Source organism: Passer montanus, unplaced genomic scaffold, assembly GCF_014805655.1.
Source record: "Passer montanus isolate IOZ18808 unplaced genomic scaffold, ASM1480565v1 scaffold2, whole genome shotgun sequence".
Taxonomy (NCBI): domain Eukaryota; kingdom Metazoa; phylum Chordata; class Aves; order Passeriformes; family Passeridae; genus Passer; species Passer montanus.
The window spans coordinates 11553991-11576241 of NW_024366591.1; the positions used below are offsets into that span (position 1 = coordinate 11553991).

Sequence of the window (22251 nt, forward strand, 5' to 3'; positions counted from 1 at the left end):
TGTGGTTTGCTGGGATTTTTTTTTTTTTTCACTTTCAGGATAACAATGGTGGAGCCCAAGGCTTCAAGTAATGATTACTAAATACATTTCACACTGCAAATATCTGGGCACTAGTCATCAGTGTTACTGCTCAGAAGACTACATTGCTTCTAGTAAAAAGCATTTGCAGCACTAGATACAGCTCTGATCATTGTTGTGACTGGGGAAAGTATAAGGCAATTCCATTTGTATTTCTTTGCTACAGGTTTCACATGCCTATTTGAGTGTATGTTTGTAAATTACTGTTGATTGAAACATTTGAACTGAGAAACAGTGATTATCTTTGTATCTTAATTATGCCATTGATTTGCTTTTTTTTAAACAAATTTAAAATTTTTCAAAGTCAGTGTATCTATTATGCAGAAAAATAATTTTAATGAATTAATATTGTAGAGCTGTGTTGGGAAAGTGGAATAAAAATAGTTGAAAGGTTTCTTCTTTTTTAGATTTCTATATGAATTTTATAGCACTGACATTTGTTACCAGGACAGTTCAGAGCCTTTTCATGTTTCAAAACTTTCTGACTCTTGGGAATCTTATAATTCTCCTTGCAAGTTAACAGTCCAGAAGTGTCCAGACTGAAAAAAGAATCAAGTACCAAATTTGAAGAGCTTTCTGTCTTTCTGTTTAAGCATGCAGACTTTAATGAGATTTAAGTTGTATTACCTGAATGACTGCATAAGTATAAATTTCACCTAAGCTAATGCTCAGATCAATTGGATAATTTCTTTGCACATTGGTGATGCCTAAGTTAACGTGCACATTCTTGTAGATTTTTTATTAAGTGTTCTTTCAGTCATCTAAATGAAATGTGTGCAAAAAAAATTATGAGAGAACATGTGGCAAAATAGAGAAATTTTTCACCAGTGTGTGGGAAGGACATTTTCTTATTGTATTATTAATACAATGCAATTAAAATATTGGTTATATAGATACAATAATACAATTAAAATATTAATTTCCTTCACATATCACCAGATGCTAATATCCTTCATATAAAACTAGTCATGTTTTCAATACAGGCCTGCTACATCACTAGTACTTCACTAATTGATGTGTGTACAGGGAGAGAGAAGACTTTTCATTTGTAATTGCCACGCAACTTGTAGAAAAACTGTAAGGCTGAATCCTTCCTGCTCTTTTGCTCAGCTTTTCCTCCTCTTGGTAGACAAGTTCCCATATTATTTGAGTTTTTGGAATTATTATTTAAGATTTGGTTTTAGGTCAGTTTCATGATTTGGTTGTTTAGATTACTGGAAGATTTTTTTTTTCATTTTCACGGCTTTGAGTTTTGGATTGGTTGTTTTTTGTGGCGGTGGTTTTGGATTTCTTTTTAATGGAGTTATCAAAATTTGTGTAGTTTTGTTTGTGTGATTGTTTGTTGAAGGGGGGGTTAATTGGTTGGTTTTTTTTCTCAGAATTGATCTACATGAGTATATCCTCAGGTGGTTTCTATATGTTTTACACATGACATATGGAAAATTAAAATTATCCTGAAACATCTCTATCTTTCACCTTGTTGCTAATTATTTGATTGTATTTTTACAGCCAAAATAGACCAAGAAAATGAAGAGAAGTCACTGACAGAAGCACATAAAAGGTAAGAAAGAGCAATGTAGTACAACCTTTCTTTGACAAATATGGGGGTGTTAGCAGTTGATGTATTGTTAGCCAGCATTACTGTGTTTTTGAGTGGTACAGAAAAACACTCAGAAAAGTGACAGTTATTGTCAATTTTAATTTGACAATGAAGAAAGATTGAAATTCTTTAAAGAACTATTGTACATTACTCCTGTCTTTCAGAAAATGCATTAACCTTGGGTAAAAAAAAAAATCAGAGTATACCATTTGGACTGAGAGAACACTGTTCATACTACACTAGTATCATGGTGATTTGAGAGGTATTTCTCATTTCCCAAACAAGTGTTATTCATCGGGTACCATTTCCTGTCCTTATTAAATGTCCATTTTATATTAAAAAAAAAAACTTAAAACCTTTTTGTAATAAATGAAGGAGATATATAATTAAATGTGACTTCCTTTGTAGAATTGCTAGTAAATCTTCAAATACTTTTTTTTTTGGTGGCAAAAAGCAAAATAGCTCATTAAATTTCATTATAGATGTGTGCAGTTGAGACAGTTTTCAAAACTGGGAACCTCACTGCATTGCACAATATGTGGTTTGTTCTAATTTTTTTGGAGACTTCTCTAGCAGCAGTGTATAAATTGGAAAGATTCATAGCCCAAATTTAGGGAAATTCACAGTCTGTATTTGTTTTTCTTTCACTGAAAATAACATTTTCTAATTGTACTTGCTACAACTATCACTTAATAACTACTAATGAATTTATCCATTATATATTCCCAGAATTATGAAGTCTCTCAATAGGATTCCTCTAAATGCTATCACGATAAAAGTTTCTAGCTCTTACTCAATTTGTCAGCCATTCTATGGCCTCAACACCCAAATTTGCTACCTGCAGTAATGCCACAGGGTGGTTGATGTCTTTCCTGGTACAATGTCACATTTTTTTCTCTATTCCCTTGGGCTATGTACTAAAGACAGAGAAGCCAAGAGGAGTGAGTGCCACAAGAACCTCCCTTCTTACTTGTGAGGAGATGGTAGGTCCTTCAGTGGCACATCAGGGGTGTGGAAAGGGAGTATAAAAGAATCACAGACAACTGCTTTGAGCAGGTCTGTATTGCCTTAAGTTTCATTACAGAACCACAGAATATTCTGAGTTGGAAAGGACTTGCAAGGATCACCAAGTCCAACTCCTAAATGAATGGCCCACAGAGAGATCAAACCCACAACCTTGGTGCTGTCAGCACAATGCTCTAACAAGCTGAGATAATATTAGGGCATTGCTTTGGCTTAGTATCACGCCTCTTGCTCAAGTATATGAAAGGCATTCCTGACATTTCTTAGGTTTGTTTAGGTGCTCTGTTACATAATTCTTATCTTTAAAATTTTCCTTCACAATAAAACTTTGAGAGAAGTTGGCACTGTTAAGAGATTGTTGTGATCTCTAATTGCTCTTTTAAGGAAAATATTTGTCCTGTCAAAAGTTGATTTGAATACAAATCCAAAGATGACAGAAATCTAATGACAGTGGAATCTTCAATCTGTTCAGAAAATCTTGTGACTTACTGCTGATTTTGGTATCTAATTCACTTCCCCTTCTAATCTTTTTCCTTGACAAGACTGGAACCATCATATCAAAAACTTGTATTGGTTTTATTAGCCTGATGGGAGAAGAAAGCAAACTGCTCTGGGGACTCCTGTTCAGCTTGGTCTGCTTCTTCTGACTTTAATCCCTAATTCCTTCTTCTCCCAGCTCCTTTCACAGAATTTGTCAAAGAAGAAAATTCTGCTTCATTGCTCCTCCTTTCTTTGGATATCTAGCAAGGATATTTTCTTTCTTCCTTCTACCTTCCCACTGAAATTCTTGATCAGATTAGTGCTTTTTGTTAGAACCCTGAAGACAACTTCATATACAGTTTCAGTATTATATGTGATTATTTCAGTAAGATTTTTAATTTAGCTTGAAAATAAAGTGCTTGGGGTCCTTTTTGGCAGGAGTGGATGAAAAAGATGATAGGAGCTTAAGAAGCTAAATAAAAGATTAGTTGCATTTGACTAATCATAGGTAGACAGCAGTGCATAGGATGACAAGACAAGCAAGTAGTGCAAAGAAAAGTGATGGATTAGATGGAGCAAAGTTAATGTGATTAATGTGCTTGGATTTTCCTTGTTGAAGTGGATGACTTCAACCCATGTATAAGTTCAGGTCTACTGCATGGGAGCATTTCTTTAGCTTTCATTTAAAACTATGATTTTTTAAGTTATTATTTTCTTTGTGAGTTTGTCTCTATTAAAATATAAAAGTCCAAAAGAAAAGCTCTTGTAGCAATAACAAAAAATGTTTCTGAAATGAATAATGATTTGGGGAAAATGCAGCAATGTGTATTTTAAAAAAGATCAGTTGTGCAATAGATGAGCTGAAATGGAAAGTTAATCTTACACACAAAATGAAGACAAAGAAAATGGAATGTCTGCTCCAGGGACTCCATACAGTGTATAGCTGTTCATTTGTCACAAGTGAGAAAATGTTTAATCAGTTTTGAAATGATGTATTCTCTCTTTATTTATCGTGTTTAGTGACTTTAAGAGTGTCAGTATGTAAAGTGTTTATCCTAGGAATGGATTTCTGGCACATGGATAAAAATGAAAAGTGAAATGTTTAGCTCACAATAGGCATATGTTCCAAGATCTCTCTGAGTAAGTATCCTGAGATGAGAAGAAAGCACACAGGTCTATGTTTATCTAGCTTACGCAGGCAGACAAGGAAGGCTCCAGCCTGGTATTAACACTGAAGTGACATGGAATGTCTTCACCAAACCCCAAACAATTACATCATTCCCTTAACAATATTGATAAAGTGTAATAAGAAAGAACCTGGCACTTTCCAATTAGATCCTCATTGCTAAATGCTTGAGAAACTGTGAAATACTTGTCAAGTTAAAGCAAAAAATTACTCATTTGGGGGGAGGTGAAAAGTAAAACAGAAAAGAGAAAGGAGTAGGAGAAAGAGATGCTTCTGTATTTTAGGAGTCCCCAGATCTGTGCCCTTTTATTTTTTCTTCTTTTTTTATTTTTAATTTTAAAATAATGTCCCAAGACTGTCCCAAGATTTGTATTATAGATATGCTCTCTGTTTTCTGTATTTTCATTTACTTAATGTTACATATTTTTCATCTTTTCAGATGTTATTTTTACTTAAACAGCAAGAAAAAAATTGAAGTATTATTATTTCCAGGTATGCTTAATACAATTTCAGAATGAGATAGACTTTTATCATATAATCAACAGCAAGTAGGAACCAAGATTGCAACAAAATTATCGTCAAAAAAATATGACAAGTGATACCTCATTTGCTGTGCTAGGATGAAAGGCAATAGCAACAGCGGAAATACCGTTTTGCAGACTTATAATCAGAAATGAGTTAGTTATTCCACTTCTTGCACTTCATTTCTGAAGAACCAATAGCTGAAGAACCTGACTGAAGTTACTAGAAACAGCATTCATTGAAGTTGCAGGTCTTAATTCACTGCTTGCTACCTGAACAGCTCTAGAGGAATAAGATGTAACTTTATTACTTTTTGTTATAATACCTCACCCAGTATTAAATTCTCATCTCCTTAGAAGGCTTCCAGATTCATGTCTTTTTGAAAAGCAAATAAATCCAGACTTGTAACACTGATCTCTCTTCATTGAAATAGCTAAGATTGTTTTCCTTATTTTCCTTTCCCTTTATCTGCAAACATTTGTGTCGTCTTGGAATAACACCTTGGGAATTATTCAGAAATTTAGTTTAAAATCATGGAGTTTTTTATATCCAAGACACAGTCAGATGATCTTCAATTTTTCCTGCTATCTCTCAGTCTAACAATGAAGCATTTGATTCTAAATTCAGTTCAGCAGCACTGAAAGTTGTTCAATTACTCATATTTCATATAATTAACTTATATTCCATTCCTGTAAGAGATAATGTTTGCTAGAAATGTTAAAGACTGCTAAAGATCTTTTTCCTTTTTTTAAGTATTTCAGATAGTATAACCCTGCTTCGAGTGATAAGTCACTAAGTCAACAGTCTCACACACTGGTGGTTTAAAACCATTCACCTGTTTTTCCTGTTGATGCCTAACAAGACCTGGAAAGACAGAAATTCCACTTGCTGTCCCAGCTTTCTGTACATCACTGACTTTAAAAAATCCTAGAATTTTTTTTTTCTTTAGTAAATCTCAGTGCATTATGAGAATATGTATTTGTTTTATAAGAAGTCAAACAAAGGACTTTTTGCCTTTTGACGTAAGTATCAACTGGGGAATTTAGGATGTGTGTGGCTTGGTATAAAATGCTCATCTCTCCATGTCTGGATATTTTTATTTGGTTTATTTTATAATTTGCTTCCATTACTTGCACATTCCAGTGATTTTTGGGCTTTTAAGTGCTTTCTGAGTGCAGCCTCCCAGGCACCTCTTCTGTTTTCAGGACTTTTAATAATCCAGTTAGAAATGTGTTGTTGCTTTCTTTTGCTGTAGCAACAAAATGACATTAATTTTGAAGAGAAATGTTTACCTTTAAATTGCCTGCCCAGTATTCTTGACACAACACTCTTTGCGGACTTCCATTGACATCACTAAACATGAGAACTTGGGGAGGAACAAAGGTTTACACCTGCTTATGAGCTGACAAGTTGATGACATTTAGAGAAATAGCAGACAGTATGGTACAATGGCACTGCTGAAAAGCAACACCTCGAAATGTAGCACCTAAGTCTGGTAATCCTTTAAAACATTAAATGTTCCTCCCACCTCACTACCCTCCACACAATGTTTTGGATTGTTTCCAAAAGTGAACTGCAAAGTTACAGAGAAAATTGAGTTAATGATAGAAATAAACTGGTGAAAAGCGTAGAATGGAAGAGGTATGTAGTTTAAAAAAACCAAAAAACAAAAACCAAACAAACCCCCTCCAAAAAACCCCCACAAAAACCAAGAAAAAATCAGAAGGAAACTTTTAACTGAAAGGCAAGAATATGCTATTGGACTCTGTCTTTCACTACTCTTCGGCCATTCATCTATTGTTGGTTGCTTCACTGTTATGTCTGTTTCTCGCTGTGTGGCTCCCAGCATGTAGGCTGGAATCGCTAAGGGTAATACATTTCAGACCCTAGGTATACATTAGTTGGATCAGCAAAAAGTAAATACTTGCTGAGCAGAGGAAATGTGTATAGAAGAAGCTTACAGACTGTTAAACAGTTTGGATCATTCTAGTTTAGTATCCTGTCTCTGACAAAATATCAGGACCATAGATATGCAGTAATGGAAACTTACCCAGCAGTTCAGTTATGTCAGAAAGTCTCTTCTAAAATATGGCTAATTGGTCTTATCCTGGAAGATTAAGTCCTTGTCCTTTTCTGAAAATATTTGGCAAATGACACAAGTCCTTAACCATTTGGATGATTTGTTTTTGCCTGTAAGAGCATTATCTTTTCTTTTAAAAATTTTGGCCTACTTGCTTTGAGAAACAATTTTATTTTTTTAGTTTGAAATTAGTTGGCATTTAATGGCATTCAGTGCTAGTATGTACAAATGTTAATGCAACTCCTTACAGACTTGGGTGCTATTCAGAGATGTAATATTCTGCCATATAAACCAGTTTTTTATGCAACTTATTATAAAGTTCATGTAGAGGGTTTATTCTTAGATCTTACAGTAAAAGATAAAGGACATTAGTTTAAGGTGCAACTACAGTTACACAGCTAAATAGCATAGATACAAATACAGCTAACACCCTGATTACAATATAGTTAAAATAACTTGGATCTGATCAACCCAAAACTAATGCTATGGCATTAGACTGAGGATTAAAAAAAGAGAAAGGAATAGAAGAACCATGTAGCTAGTAAAATTAGTGGGAAAATAATACATGAATTAAAGTCTTTCAATGTGTCACATTTTGTTTGGCTTCCAGTTTATGTTCAGCAGGTGGTTTCACTGAGTAGCCCTCAAAAATTCAAGATATTCCTCTTGAGCTGTTGCAGCTGAAGTCAAATGCTTGTGTGCGTGTATGTATGTGTGATTAGCTCCAGTGCCTCTCCCTTGTGCATCAGCTTCTGATTATGTTCAGCAGGACTTTTCTTTCATCATATTGTCTACCTGAGCTGTTTGGTTAGATTGTTTCCTAAGACTTTCACGGTCAGTGTTTGCATGTACAAAGTCTGTGACTTAAATGTGGATAGCGTGTCTCCTTTACTCTCTTATGCTGGTTTGCCACTGGAGTTGCTCCTTTCTTCCTTGCTGCATGTTACCATTTGCTTTAAGTATTGCAATATTATGTTGTCGTTGCCATGTATATGCAAATAGAAAAGCAGAACGTCAGGGATGGGATTTAATTAGGTCACAACTGCTGTGTTAACTCATCTGGGAGCTATCCAGTAATAATCTGTACAATATAGGTCATTCCTTCCATAACAATTTCCAGCTGATGGAAGGCTGCCATCCACAAGCTGATGTATGATATAGGGATTGCTTCAGCCTACTGCTGGAACTCCACTGTACTTCTTATATATGGAGCTTAGGTGACTAGGAAAAAAGGCATTTTCTCTTTGCTCTTCCCCAGTTTGTTCCTTGGCCTCATTGCCTTGTTTCTTTAACTGCTTTAACAAGCTAGTTCAGAAACAGCTTCACTGGGCTGGATCCCTTCTGTACTATGTCTTAAATGAGAGCTTCTCATGAAATAACCTCACCTGCTTCTTTTCTCAACTGCTGCCTGAAAGATAGTTCTGCCTTGGTGTGTGGAGGAGGTAAAACTTCCTGCCTCCCGCTAAAGAAAACTATTCAGGTATGGTCACCCCAGACCAGAAACCCCATGGAGTCTCCTTGGAAGGGATGGGAACAGCTCCTCCAGACATGAAATAGGTTTCTTAGGCCAAAGGAATATGGTTTTTCTGGCTTTGCTTGGATGTGTGAATATTGATGATTCGCAAATCCAGAGCTGATATGGTTATTTAATACTATATTTCTATTCATTTCAGGGCTTCCACCTTTTCACCTTTTAGGCAATCCTTATAGAAAGTGCTGCCCATTTTCTGTACTTATCTGCACAAAGGTTCTTTCACTTCTATGAAGAGAATATATTGGGATAACTTGAGACTTGAACCTCAAATGCTTAAAGTTTGAAAAATGCAAATAAAGACCTTTCCAGCCTGACAGTTCATCAAGACAGATTTTGAAGTCTTTCAATTTCCTGTCATGGGATTTTTCTGTAATTGACTTTAAAAATATGAAAGTCCCCATGAACAGTTCTGCTTTCAGCAAAGGATCAATTTCCTCTATTCATAGTTGTGCTGGCCATTATGATATGAGTGGATGCATGTTAAGGAGAGAACTCTTGCACACTGAATTAAGAATGAAAGCAAAGTGTTAAGGTGAAACTGCGTCAAAAGACCTTTAAAATGCTAGGATGTTCTATAATATCCAAGTATTTCAGACCATTTTTATTCTGTAAAGAATAAGGTTTCAAAGAATACAAGCTGAAAACCTAAGTTTGACTTGAGCACCATAATAGAAATTATGATTATGTCAAAAAAAAAAAATCCCTGTACATTCACTTGCTTTATTTAGAGTATATTTTTGTCAATGCATGTATATAAAATTTTATCTATGCTGAATTATACTCTTAAAGACGAGTTAATCTTACATGTACCTGAAATTTTGTAAAACATGGATGTGGTTTCCATCTAGATATCAAAATAATTTGCTCTAGATTAAGAAAAAATATTATTCCATTATATAACTAGTATTATTTTCTTAGATAACACTGACCTTGCTTCTTCATGAATTTCAGTTATGGAAATGAGCCACACCATGAGAGCAGGCAGATTGCAAGGCTGAGGCTGTAATCAATAAATTGAAAAACCGTAATAAGCTTTTAACAGAGTATGTAGTGCACAACAGCTCTGCACTACTTCCATATGTAATTATAACCTCTTTAAGTAATAATGGTTGCTTAGAAGGCCTCCAGCAAACATCAGGAGTGTTGCTATAAAGATCTGAAGTCAAGTTGGGCTTTCACATGAGGCTTTTAACTGTTTTTCTTACAGCACTGAGGCAGCAGATTTTGTGTCAGCCCACTGCTGTTGAAATTCATTCTACCACTGTATTCTGTGTCTAACAGCACCTTATTATTTCTTCAAGTTCAACCAGCCAAGGGTTATTTAATATGTTTGAAGATCACATGTTTGTATTTTTAAGAGAGAAAAATAGTTTTCTCTTCGATATGTTACTGGACCTGACTCTCCAGTGCACAAAATTACATGGTATTGTTTTACACATGCTCATATTGCCTCTGTCTAGCTTAGCACAGAGCTAGCCATATGTCTGGAGCAGCTTAGCTGGCAGGCATGGGCATGATATCCAGACTAACTTGAATTAAAGGCATTGAAGTCCAAGATAGAGAGCCTATACATTTATGCAAGGTACTCTGGTAAGAGTGGGTTGCAGCTAACACCAATGCATCTAGAGACCTTTAACTACTTCAAGCCAAGGTTTTGGGAGAAAGCTAGAACTGATTTCAAGTTGTCATTTTAAAATTCATGGGAAAAGCACATGTGACTTAAAAATGCATTTGAAGCGTCACACTAAAAAATGCTTGATTTTTAGATTTTTTTTTTCTTGGAGTGACCCATTAGAATACAATATCAGAGGCAAAGAAAAGACACAAAGTTAGTTTTGTTTCTAATGTGTTGTCTCAATTCATATTTTATTCTGAACAATATTCTTGAATGGAAATATGACCGATAATATTCACAGCAAAATTTAGGTTCACATAAACCCCAGTCACTGGGTGAGATGTAGCTGACAAATGCTTTGCAAATGATATAATGATATTAGCAAAAGTGCTTCTAACCTCCATTTCCTGATCTTTGATTTTCAAATGGCTGGGATCTGACTCAGTATATGCAGAATGGCTTTTTTAGCACAATATTTTTTGTCACCAGAAAAGTTCTGTTTGCCAAGATAGCTCACTCCTGATAAAACTTAGCACCTAATGCTATGCCACTTTGGATAAAAGATGGTCTTTTTATATTAGTGGAGCACTTGCTTACATCAGAATAATGCAAAAAAACCTGGAATCAACTCAAATGTGTAGAGAGACCAGGTTGTAGCCTATTGTTTTAGAGATGAATGAGAATAAAAATACAAATTAAAAAATAATTAAACCAGTGAGGGAAAATCTTGCAGAATGCTTTTTAAGTGTAGTGTTAACCGTGATCCCTGATAGCCTAATGTTTACAGAAAATATAAGCAACAAGGATTGATTAGGCAAATTTCATCATATCCAAACAATATATCTTAATCTGGACCTGATAAAAATATTTTCTAAAATAAAGATTTTGAAAGGCTCAGTGCTCGCATGCAGCTTTCAACAAAAATATGATTTAATTTAGTTATGGCAATTTTATTTTGCTGGTTTGCAACCTGCTGTTATGAGGCAGTTTGTTCCTGAAAGACAGGAATAAAGAAATATTCTCTCATTGAATTAAGTAAATAGAAGCATATGGAATAGCAGTTTAATTTGAGGTTGAAATAGCAACCTGATATGTGAAGGGTTTATTCACTGTTAACACATTGAGATCATCAGTGTTCCTAAAAGATTATTTTTCCCAAAATGTTTACGTGCAAAGCTATATTCCTAATACGTATTGAATTTAACAGTCTGTGTCACAGTTTGTGCTCTGTACTATGTAACAGCATCATCCAGTTACAGGGTCTGCTGCCATTAGTATAAACTATGGAAGTTCTGCATTCAAGTCACTGATAATTATGTACAACTGATAACGTTGATCATTGTATATCATCACTAAAGTTGCAAACCATTCCTAGGAGAGGGAGGGAGGGAGGGTGTTAAAATTGAACAAGAATAAGACAGACTGGCCTGTCAAAACATAATTTTCTCTTCCTGATATTGGATGCTTTTTGTTGAAGTTTTGTTGGGAAACAAAATATGGTGCTTCAAAGGTAGAGGGATTTTTTTGCTGTTACTGAAGCTGCTAATTTTCATATGGTTGAAGCAATAAAAAACATTTTGGTTTAATATGAATTTATAGAAGGCAAGGGACCAGGCATGAGGGAGATGACTTAGGATTCAAAACATTGCAAATGTTTGGCAGGTTTTTTTTAGAGGGGAAAGAAAATCTCTTGAGACCTTTGTTTTCTAAGGAACAATATTACAAAATACATAGTTACACAATATAAATTGGCAAATGAAAGATGAGATTAATGATTCTGGAAGCTAATTTAAGCTGGCATATTATCTCAGCTTTCTTTTTAATATAAGAAAGTTACTTTTCTTCCTTTATAAAAAGGGGGAAAAATAAAAGGACAAGAAAAAATGTCTTACCAGCCTTCAGGTACTAGATATCTTGAATGAACCTATACTTATTTTGTAATTTTTTCACTTATAATTATGCAGAACAATAGACTGCACTGAGGAGAGCAAATTATATATTGTTTAAAAAGCAAAGAAAAGTTGAAGAAAGTGATGTAAAGTTACAGTGCAGAGAAGGACCCTCAACAAAATACATCAGTAGAAAATTACAGCCTTCACAAAATGCTGTGCATATAGAGTTTCCTAACAGTCTTGTGCTATCTCAATCATCAGGATGCTGGTACTCTTTTATTTTACATATTTTATGTGACCTCGTTGAACTGGTTGGTATTCAGTCTGAAGATTAACTCTTGCTTTCAGATGCTGAATACACTAAGAAAATAGATACAAAGCCTTGGCCTCTTTATAAAACCAACCAAATACTAATATGGTTATTCAAATTATTAGCATCCAGGAACCTATATATTGTTACCTGTCCAGTTACCTATATATTGTACTCACTTTCTGTATGTAGACAACAATTCAGGATCAACACTGTGAACAGGCTTATATGCCCATCAACTCAGTTTGGCTTTAAATAAGACTCATGTCAGATTTAAAGTAGTAGGAGGCAGATATAGTCTTTTCTTTCCCTTTTACCTTCTATCTTTTGGTAGAATGTGCTTAGTTCTAAATTTTATTTATGAGTTTAATTGAACTAAAAGGTACTTCTGTGGTTTCAGCCTGATTTAGAGCTGCTTCTGAAACACAACTTATTCACAAAAGTAGCAAGTGACACCATTTACACTAACTGTTCTTAATTGCTAATGTACATGAGTGATGCTTAGAGATTTATAAAGCCAAAATAGAAAAGAATATCTATGTTCAAACTTCAACCAAAACACTTAGTCTGTTAAATAGAGGAATATTAATCAGAATAGAAACACTTTTTTCTGCTTTTAAATCCACATTGGAGCAAATCTTCACCCTTGTAGGTGATTTAGTTTGCTGCGTGGGGAAACCAGATACTTGTGTGTGTGCTCAGAATGGTCAGCCAGGGTGTGTCTGTACCTGTGGTTACTTTGCTATTTGTTTGGCCAAGGACGCCTGATCAAATAATGCTGAGATGAAGCTACTGCTGTCTTAGTATTGTTGATTTTCTTTTGTACACATTTATAAACCAGCCAATGCATCCCAGACAGCAGGCTTCAATTGGAATTATTGTCTGCAACTTTATGCTGGCTGTTTTCAGAATAGAATAAGAAAAAGAAAGCTGAATAATCCATAGCTGTTCTTAAAATATTCCTAATGGATCAGATCTATTAGCTAGTATTGCTGTCAATGAGCCATTTGCAATGTGAATAGTTTCTTTTCTTTTTCATAGGATTAAATTTGGTTTGGCTGTTAGTACATCCGTTCCTTTCTTTCCTCCAAATAGAAAAATCACTTTCATAGACTCATAGTTGTACTCAAGGGAGCATGCATAAAAGTCCAGTGATTCATTCATCAGATTTCCACATTTCAGTAAGCAGTGAGTTCAGACATCAGTCTGAAGTGATTTTTCTGAATTACCCAAAGACTTGAATCAAAGACATTAGTAGACAAGAAAGGAAGAAAAGGAACTAACCATCTTTCCTGATCTTATTTCCTTCCTTACTTGTCAGAGATGAGCAACTCTTCCATTGTTTTGAGAAAGATTATGTTATTTAATTCTCCTTCAGGGCCAGCATGAGGGATAGGAAACCCAGTCTGAAATCTGATTAAAGATTTCTGTCTTTTGCCATGTCAGGTGAGACGATGGTGTGAACATCACTGCCTTATTTTTAATCATGCTTGAAAAGTCAGGCTGTTAGAAGCAAAGGCAGTGACCTCCTTTGCCTCTTTTAATCCCTGAGTTGCATGCCCTTCTTTCCCTCTTCCATGACTCAAAGACCTTCTCTAATGCACATTCTTTTCCTTTAAGACTCTCAGAAAGAGTATGCCTAAGTAGGAACCTTTTCACTTGAGAAATGGACACTAAACAACCTTTGCAATACTTGTTTCAAATGAAATGTTTAATTTTGCAGATAGTTGAAATGAAATTGAAGGAGGTCATGTGAGTTTGCCAAGGTTGTATGTTGCAGAAATTAATTTGAGTATAGGAACAAAAGGCTTTTGATAACTAGTCTCTTATTTGATTCAAAATGTCTATGTGATGCATAGTTAGGAATAGTAGCAATGATATTTGCAGATACTTTGTTTCAAAATCTGCTAAAGAATGAAAAGGAAAATTTGAATGGCTTGTCCCAGAGCAGAGACCAGAGATATTTAAGATATTTTCTGCCTGGCTGAAGTCTGAAAGGATTGTACCTAGTCTTGGGGCTATGGCAATATCATCCAAAATTCTCTTTGTATTTAAAATGCATGTCCCCTCCTGGAATCAGCCTTGAGATATGTCTAGTTTGACATATGTAAACATTTCCAAATCAGATATTTAAAGACCATGGCAACAGAGAGAGGATTTATTGCTGTCCCTGTTTTATTATTTGATGCATTTGGATTGGCTTTGTTTGCTTTGTCTTTCATGTGTGAAAGATGCCATTTTGTCTACCAAAATAACAGCATCAAATGTATAGCAAGCAGGTTTCCATATGTCTTCTAAATGAACTCTAAGAGACTTTAATGCTAAAAAAGGGTAGACCTCTCTGGTTGTAAAAATCATGGCAACTGTCTTGACTGTTTGATCTGCATGTATAGAAAAAAGTATTTGATTCGTGGAGATTTACACCCTGAAGTATTATTGTGTTGCAGCTGATGTCTTGTGCATTGTTACTGGGCATTAGAAAGGTGTGACATACTAACAATGACAACCTGCTATACTGCTGCTGTTTCACATTTCACAGACAGCTAATTTTCCTTACCTCCCAAACTAACTGCTAGGGAGTCAAGCAACCTGCATGAGCATTTCTCTGCTTTCTTTAAACCTAGTAATTATGTTACAGCTGTTTGACACAGCTGTATGAATGTGTAAGTTTGCAATGGTTATACAAGTAGTCTACCAAGGAAAAAACACTGGTTATCTCCTTGTGCTGTCAGAGGATAGTTGCAATAACTGAAGAGCAATGGAAGTCTTTGCATCTCTAATAGATGTTAGTGCTCTTTTTCTTTTTTTTTTTGAGCATTTCCTTTTACATTATGAATTTCATTTTGTTTGGCTTCTTGTTTCTTGGGATGTTTTCCTGTGATAGAATTCTAGCTCATTATCTCTTATATTAAAGCATTACTTGGGATGGCCATTCACTATCAAATTCTTTTCTCATCATTGTAGTTTGCAAAGTATTTTGAAGATATATTTCTCAAAACAAGGTTTCTTATATGAAATTCTATCTTTCTCTGTTTTGTAAATTATTAATGGACTTAATTCAGAGAGCTTTGTAAAAAATAAGTGACTCAGCTGATGCCTCAAGTTTTCTCTCTTGTTCTTTATTCCTCACGTTCCTCCAAAAATATTGTCAGTTCATTCTGAAAATTCAAACGAGCCTTTGACATGACTTCCCTGCTGGCCAGCTGCAGAGATGTGAGTCTGGGGGAAGAGACTGGGAGAAAAAATACCTCCATGATAACATTTGCGGTCTTGCAAAAAGTTGAAAATATATGACAATAGGAAGAAGTTTAAAACAGTGTAGCTGACTGCAGGGTCAGGGATATTCTGTTTGAGTGATTCTGTGGAGTCAGAGGATAGATGATAAATACCTTTCCCAGTATAAAACTGTGGGGAAAATATAAGTAAGTAAAATGGAGCAATGGAGCATTTTAATCAGTAGTGTTAATCATTAATGAATCATTCAAAAAAAAAAAAATACCCAAACCAAACCCACAACAGAACCCAGCCAAAAACAAAAAAGGCATTTATTGACCAAACACTGAGTTAAAGAACGGAGTGCTATGATAGGTTGAGAGAGCTGAAGAAATTACATGATTAGGTAAGGTGGGGTTTGAGTACCAATGTCATGGGTTTAAAAATGAGAATGTTTTCTGTATTTTTATGTGCTACATCCTTGTTGCTTGACATCTTCAGTTTGCTTCAGCAGATGGAAAAATGAATTGCAAATTAGGAGGAAAAAAATGTGATGTAAAATTTGGTTGGCAAATTGATGCTAAATTTTTAAGATGTAGGCTTTTTTATTCAGCAATATTATAATATATGTAGATGCTTATTTTTCAGGTTGGGAAAAACAACTGGAATATTTGGGTTTGAGAATTAGGGTAAACATTTTCTTGCAGAATTTGCAAGGGTGACCCTTCTGAATAGTTGAATCTTTATATGTTATTTTCACCATCATAGTCCATGAATGAAGATATAACTTCTATGACTAAAATTACATTTCCATCCATTTAGCTGGAATTGGTTTTTCCCCATAATTAAAGTATTAAAACTATGATGTATGATTCAGAGAAAATTATCATAGGAATCAATGAATAGTAATAGATCAGTGAGCAAAGCACCTACAATTATATTTCAAGTGAGATTTTTCTATTGCATTTTTTATGAGCAATTATCCAGCAGCTTGCATATTGAGCTTCAGATCAGGAAAACATTTTTAAAATCTCCTGTATTTACAAAATGTATAATGAAAAAACAAAATGGAATAATAGTTAATCAAGCAATATTTTTAAAAATAATTATTCCGTACCTTCCTGTAACATTCCTGAAATAAAATAGAAGCAGTTCAAACTCAGAAATACATTAAATTTCGGTTGCAGTCAGAGTTGTCACTCAGTGTGGGAAATACAACCTTTGCATTTCAGGAGTAGCTTTTACTTGAGGAGTAGCTCATGTGTTTGCTACACTAGTTTTACTCTCGCTGTGCTCAGAAGGGATTGTTGGACTGTTCTGGTAGTCACAATGGGCACCTGTTTTCTAGCACAGCCATTCCTGGGCCAAATTTTCTGCTGCGTCATTTCTTGTTTAGTACAAAGCAAGTTTGAGTTCTACTATTTCTGTATAGTCTCCAGCCTAAGCTATTGTGTTGTAGCACAGACCTAACAGAACTTGAAGTTTATTTACAGTCCTTTATGGGCTTTGACTCTGTGTTTTGAAAACAGCTTTAAACACAACAGAAAAGCAGTGTATGGGTGGGTGTGGATATCTGGATTTTCAGGGCCGTGGACAGTGTGTCCATTTTAGCTTTTCAAATGGAAAATATTTTGGTCAAAACTAGAAACTGTGATAAATCCCAGATCCCAGCTTTACTGAAGAATCATCTTACATTGTGTACCTACTTATATGTGAGGAGCTCAGAACTGTCGTGTTTTTCTATTATTTTATTTTAGATCTGCTACCAAGAATAATGAAATACTATTTCAGTGTCAAGTACAAAAAAAAATACATCAGTGGGTACTGAAGCATTTGCTATTTCTGCTTTCTTTGACAGCTTTTTGGAAACTACAGCCTATTTCTGTATGAAACCAAAAATGGGTGAGAAGGAGGTGTCCCCACATTCTTTCTTCAGTATTTGGCATGAATTCAGTTCTGACTTCAAAGACCTCTGGAAGAAGGAAAACAAACTTATTCTTAAAGAAAGGTACATTTGTTTGTTTGTTCAAAGGCTTTTCTCAAAGAATGTTATTGGGAGCAATCTCACAGAAACCAGTCAGCCACACTTCATTAGCACACAACCTATTGAATGCCTTTTGGAGTTTTCTCAGGTTTTGTTTTTTTAACAGATCATGACACCCACCCTCACCACCCCCAACGCCCCAGTCATCCTAATTTTTGAATGGAATTTTAATACCAGTTTGTGCTAAAGTTTTTGGGCTCCATTACCTGAACAGTGTTTTTGGCAGAGCATTTAACTACTAAGCTACTATGAATCCAAGCAATGGAAGACTTATTTTAGGCCTGAAAGTTAATTGAAGATTTTTATTAGCATATTTAATCAGAGAAAGTCAAGACATTAAGACATGGCATATTGTAAATATTTGTTTGACGATGCTGGGAAAAAGGAAGACAGAAGGAATAAGTCAATTAACCTTGTGTTAAAAAAAAGCGCAGATTGAACCATATTGCAAATCACAGCCTGGGAGATGGGGTACACAAGAGCAAGTGTGGTATAATATGGCATAAAGAAATGAGACAGTAGCTTTGAAAATCACCCATGGTATCTGGTCCATGTTTCAGAAGAGTTATACTTATCTGCATACAGATTGTGGTCACCCTTTGTTTGTAAAAATTATGCCAATAATTAATCTGTTGCTTAAAAAGTAATAAATTTCATATCAGGAAAAATTAAACTTCTGCAAACATGTAAATTCTAAGCATTGTTATATAATCCTACAACTGTTAGCAGCTTGAATTGAAGCTACATCTGACCATAAACATTGGTGGGATTGAAGCTTTAGATTCATTAAATTATTGACATAAGTCTGTTACTGAGTAATTTGACAAGAACAGGCCCTTTTTTTCAGGTGTACTCATCCTATGTAATTGTCACAGACATCTGACTACAGGTTTAGAAAGTTGCTGAAAACTTCCCTGAGGCACCTATATAGTCAATATCATGTATACCGTATGAATTTGCTCTAAGTGGGTATGTTTTGGAACAAGAAGTCTCACAGAAAAACTGGATTCTGCTACTACAGAAAGAGCATTGTGCAAATGTTAACACAGCACAGCAGATCTCTGGGGATCTCATTCATATTACTGACTGTCTAAATTAATTTTATGTAATTAAGTATATCTCTTTGAAATTGGTTTAACTGACAGTTAAAAATATCTTGGATTTCCTATGCAGGGATTTAGCTGCCTTGTTAATACAGGTTAATTTAGTCTTGTATATTTTATAGAAAAGGATTTAAGCAAAATATCCTTTTATTTCAAAATACTGAGCTATTTTTCTTTTGAAAAAATCCAAAAATCCTCCAGAGGGTTCTTACAGGAAAATAGTTTTCTTTAAAAGACATTAACTAAGTTATCACAAAGCTTCTTCCTCCTTAAACATCTAAAGCTTAAGAGAAGAATGGGATTCAGATACACTGAACTCAAAGAGGGTCAAATGAATGTATGTGTATACTAAGAATATGTGTTGAAGCACCAGAGAAAAAAGCTGTCTGCCAGCCTGTCCCTTCTAGGATAAGGGTGGTTTTAGCCTGAAAGAAACAGAACATGTATAACCTACAACATGGCTGCAGGGGCAAGATGTGACAAGGAAGGGGAAGGGCAGTGAGGAGAACATACAGTAGGAATAGAAACTGGGAGATCCCTTGGAAGAACAGCAGGGGCACTGTTGTTCAAACCTGGACTCCGAAGTGGTGGCTTGAAGGAGACTTTTCCAGGGGGATGGACAGGACTGTATAACTTCAGTCCAGGAATTCACTGAAATTCAGACTAAAAATAAAACATCCTGAAAGTCACAAGTAGATTTTGGTTTGAATTTTAACTTTTACTTGCCTCATCAAGTTTAAAACTTCCGCTCTATTTCTTTTTTTCAGGTGAGGCAGGGTTTAGACTTTAGGGACCTTTGATGTCTTGTGCTCAACTCTCAGATCTTTGGTACAGTGCTGCTGTGTCAGATGTGGCAAAGTGAAGCTCTCTTCATTACATTTTAGGAATTAGAATGTTTTAGCCAAATTAGCAGTAAGAGTAACAGTTTTTCAAGCAAGAAATATCATTTTCCTGAAAATTAAGAATCTTCTTTAGTTAAAGAACTGTCTTACCAAAGTCCTTGTGCAGAAAATACCTTTTCTCCAGTCATACTTCAACCTGATCTCTGAAGTTGTCTTTTAGGCTTTCTTTCTTGATTTCACATTTCTGTCTCTCTTAATGAAAGACAAGATGGTGTGGTATGAAGGTGTCTTGGTATTGAGAAATCAAAGGAGAAAAATCTCAATGAAAAAATACAAGTTGTCAGAGATGTAAGAATGTACATCATGATGGTTTTCAACATCTTGGCCTAGATCAAGAGATCTGTAGGTGATAAAAATCTGAAAAGTGCCTATTTCCACTAAAATATAAATAATTATTTCAAGAAAGTCGGTTTTCTCCTTTAGGTAGTGTTCTTGGAGTTTTTTCTGCTGATAAATTTGAGGAGCAGGCTAAAACGTTAATAATGAGACAAACTTCCTGTAGTTGTTTGTTGGCAGCAAAATAAGTGACAGATATGGTGAGACATTTTCAAAGACTCTGGAATGCCACCTTGGTGAGCTATTGGCCAGGTTTCTGCCTCATGAAACATACTTTATTTACAATAATTATTTATAAAATGTGTAGCTTTATTCCCTTGTCTTTTATAGCTTGATCATCTTTATCAAGCCATGGTTGTTTTGGGTTTTTGTAGAATATTTTGTATTCCAGTTTCCATATGGACTGCTAATAGAGGCTGTTCCTTATTTAGTCTCTCAAATATGTATCTTACTCCTTTACAATAATTCAACCAAAGGATTTTCATAGATGGTATTTCCAAAGGTGGTGCTGTATTTGGTTAGTGATAGGTTAAGCATGTATGTTCTAACAAAAGCAGCCAGACAGTTCATATTTTAAACGCTTTTCTCTTGGCATTTCAACTTGCATATTGGTTTGCCAGGCATTTATATGCAAAAGATAAACATTGAAGTGTCAGACTTTGTATTTCCTTAGGAGAAGATGAGAAAAGAAAAAAGGTGCAAATTTAAAAACAATTTTTCTGAAGTTTTCTACTGCTTTCACTCTTCCCTTATTTGAAGTAAAGCAGAACTAGAAAATACCATCTGTAGGGAAAATTACACATGATAAACTTTTAAATACAGTAGAAATAAAAAGAATAAATGCATCTGAAAATTTTCAAATAGTACTTCTTTCTGATTAAGCATCTTTTAAAAAATCCAAAATAAACAAAAAACCCACCAAAAAACAAACAAACAAAAAAAAAAAAAGGCAAAAAAGCCCACAAGAAAAGGAAAGTCATAATCAAAATTAATAGGGCATGTTTTGAGTTTTTCCAGTTGTGGTGTTGTTGCCATTGTCCTTCAAATATATTTATAACATGTCAGTCATAGTCTATGGTTTTCATTCAGACTTTGCAAACTCTTGAAAGGTTTACTGTCAGTATAGCCTGCATTTTGTGCTTAATCAGCAAGAAAGACTGGAAGAGCTGACATATTTTCCCTAATATTTTTTGATGTTGCTTAAAAAGAGAGCATGTGATTTTGAAATTCACAAGCTTCCTGTTCAGCCCCCTTATTATCTATACATGAATTTGAGGTGTTGCATACCCACAGATGCACATTGCTCTCTGAATATAGTCAGACAATGCACAGCTGTAGTAACAGCTCTGCAAAAGTCTCCCCTTCTTAGGAAAACTCTTAGACAATCAGACCACCAATCTACAAATGCCTAGTTTAGCCTCCTGTTTTGGAAAAAAGTCTTTTATGAGCTGACCTATAAATTTATCAACCCTTTTCTCATTAATCTCTTTTCTTTAGCTTCTAAAAATGTTCCTTTACGTTTCTGAGTTAGGTGTAGTCAATCTGAAGTGCACTATTCCAGTCTAGCACTTCTGTGAGAGCAAGAAGTATTTTTATTTTTCTTGACATCCAGCAAAGGCCTGCAGAATTGTTGCCCACACCCTACCATTTTCCTACCATCCAGGAAAATATATCCTATCCTAAGAATGAAAGATAAAAAGAACTCATGAAGCAACATCCCAAGAGGGAAATCTTGAAATGTTCTAAAAAGTTAAAAAGTTAAGCAACTGCTGGTCCTGGAAATAAAATATAAAACTACAGTTATTTATCAGAAAATTTCATATTGCTGTGGACTACAATGATTCATCTTTAGGACTACATCTTTCCTTTGGCCATGGAAGAGACCCTGGCTCATTACAGTGAGTCCTTTAGAAAATTTTATGTTTTAAAGTTCCATTGCTGTCAAATGTTAGTATCAATATCATCAGGTCATAGATACCAGTTCAGACCTTACTAGAAAAGTATCAGTGATATAGCAGAAGCTCATATGCAGGGCCACAGTTCCCTCTTCCCTTTCTCTGGGTGTGAGTGAGGTGTTTACACTTGTTGGTGCTCTCCAGCTCTGGATGTGCTTCCCTTTCTTCAGACTGTTTGCTGTTCTAGAGGGTCTGTGCAACTTGGGAAAGATTTACCTTGTATTTCTAGATGGGAGAGCTGGAGGAGGAAAGAGTGAGGGGCAGATGGAGGTGCCCTGTAAATGTGGGTATAAGGTACACAAAGGCCCTTGTCTTTACTAAGAGTTGTGTTGCTGAGCAGAGGCTGTGTCAGGGATGCCAGCAGAGGAGAGTTCATAA

General features: G+C 35.1%; 1 protein-coding gene across 2 annotated transcripts in view; it reads left to right on the forward strand.

Moving 5' to 3' along the window:
- Window positions 1–22251, forward strand: part of FMN2 (formin 2) — a 159070-nt gene that overhangs the window by 123484 nt on the left and 13335 nt on the right. For both annotated transcript variants that reach the window (XM_039707424.1, XM_039707425.1), the window contains 2 exons: window positions 1588–1639; window positions 17392–17541. In XM_039707424.1, coding sequence (XP_039563358.1) covers window positions 1588–1639; window positions 17392–17541 — 202 coding nt within the window. The remainder of the gene's footprint in view (window positions 1–1587; window positions 1640–17391; window positions 17542–22251) is intronic.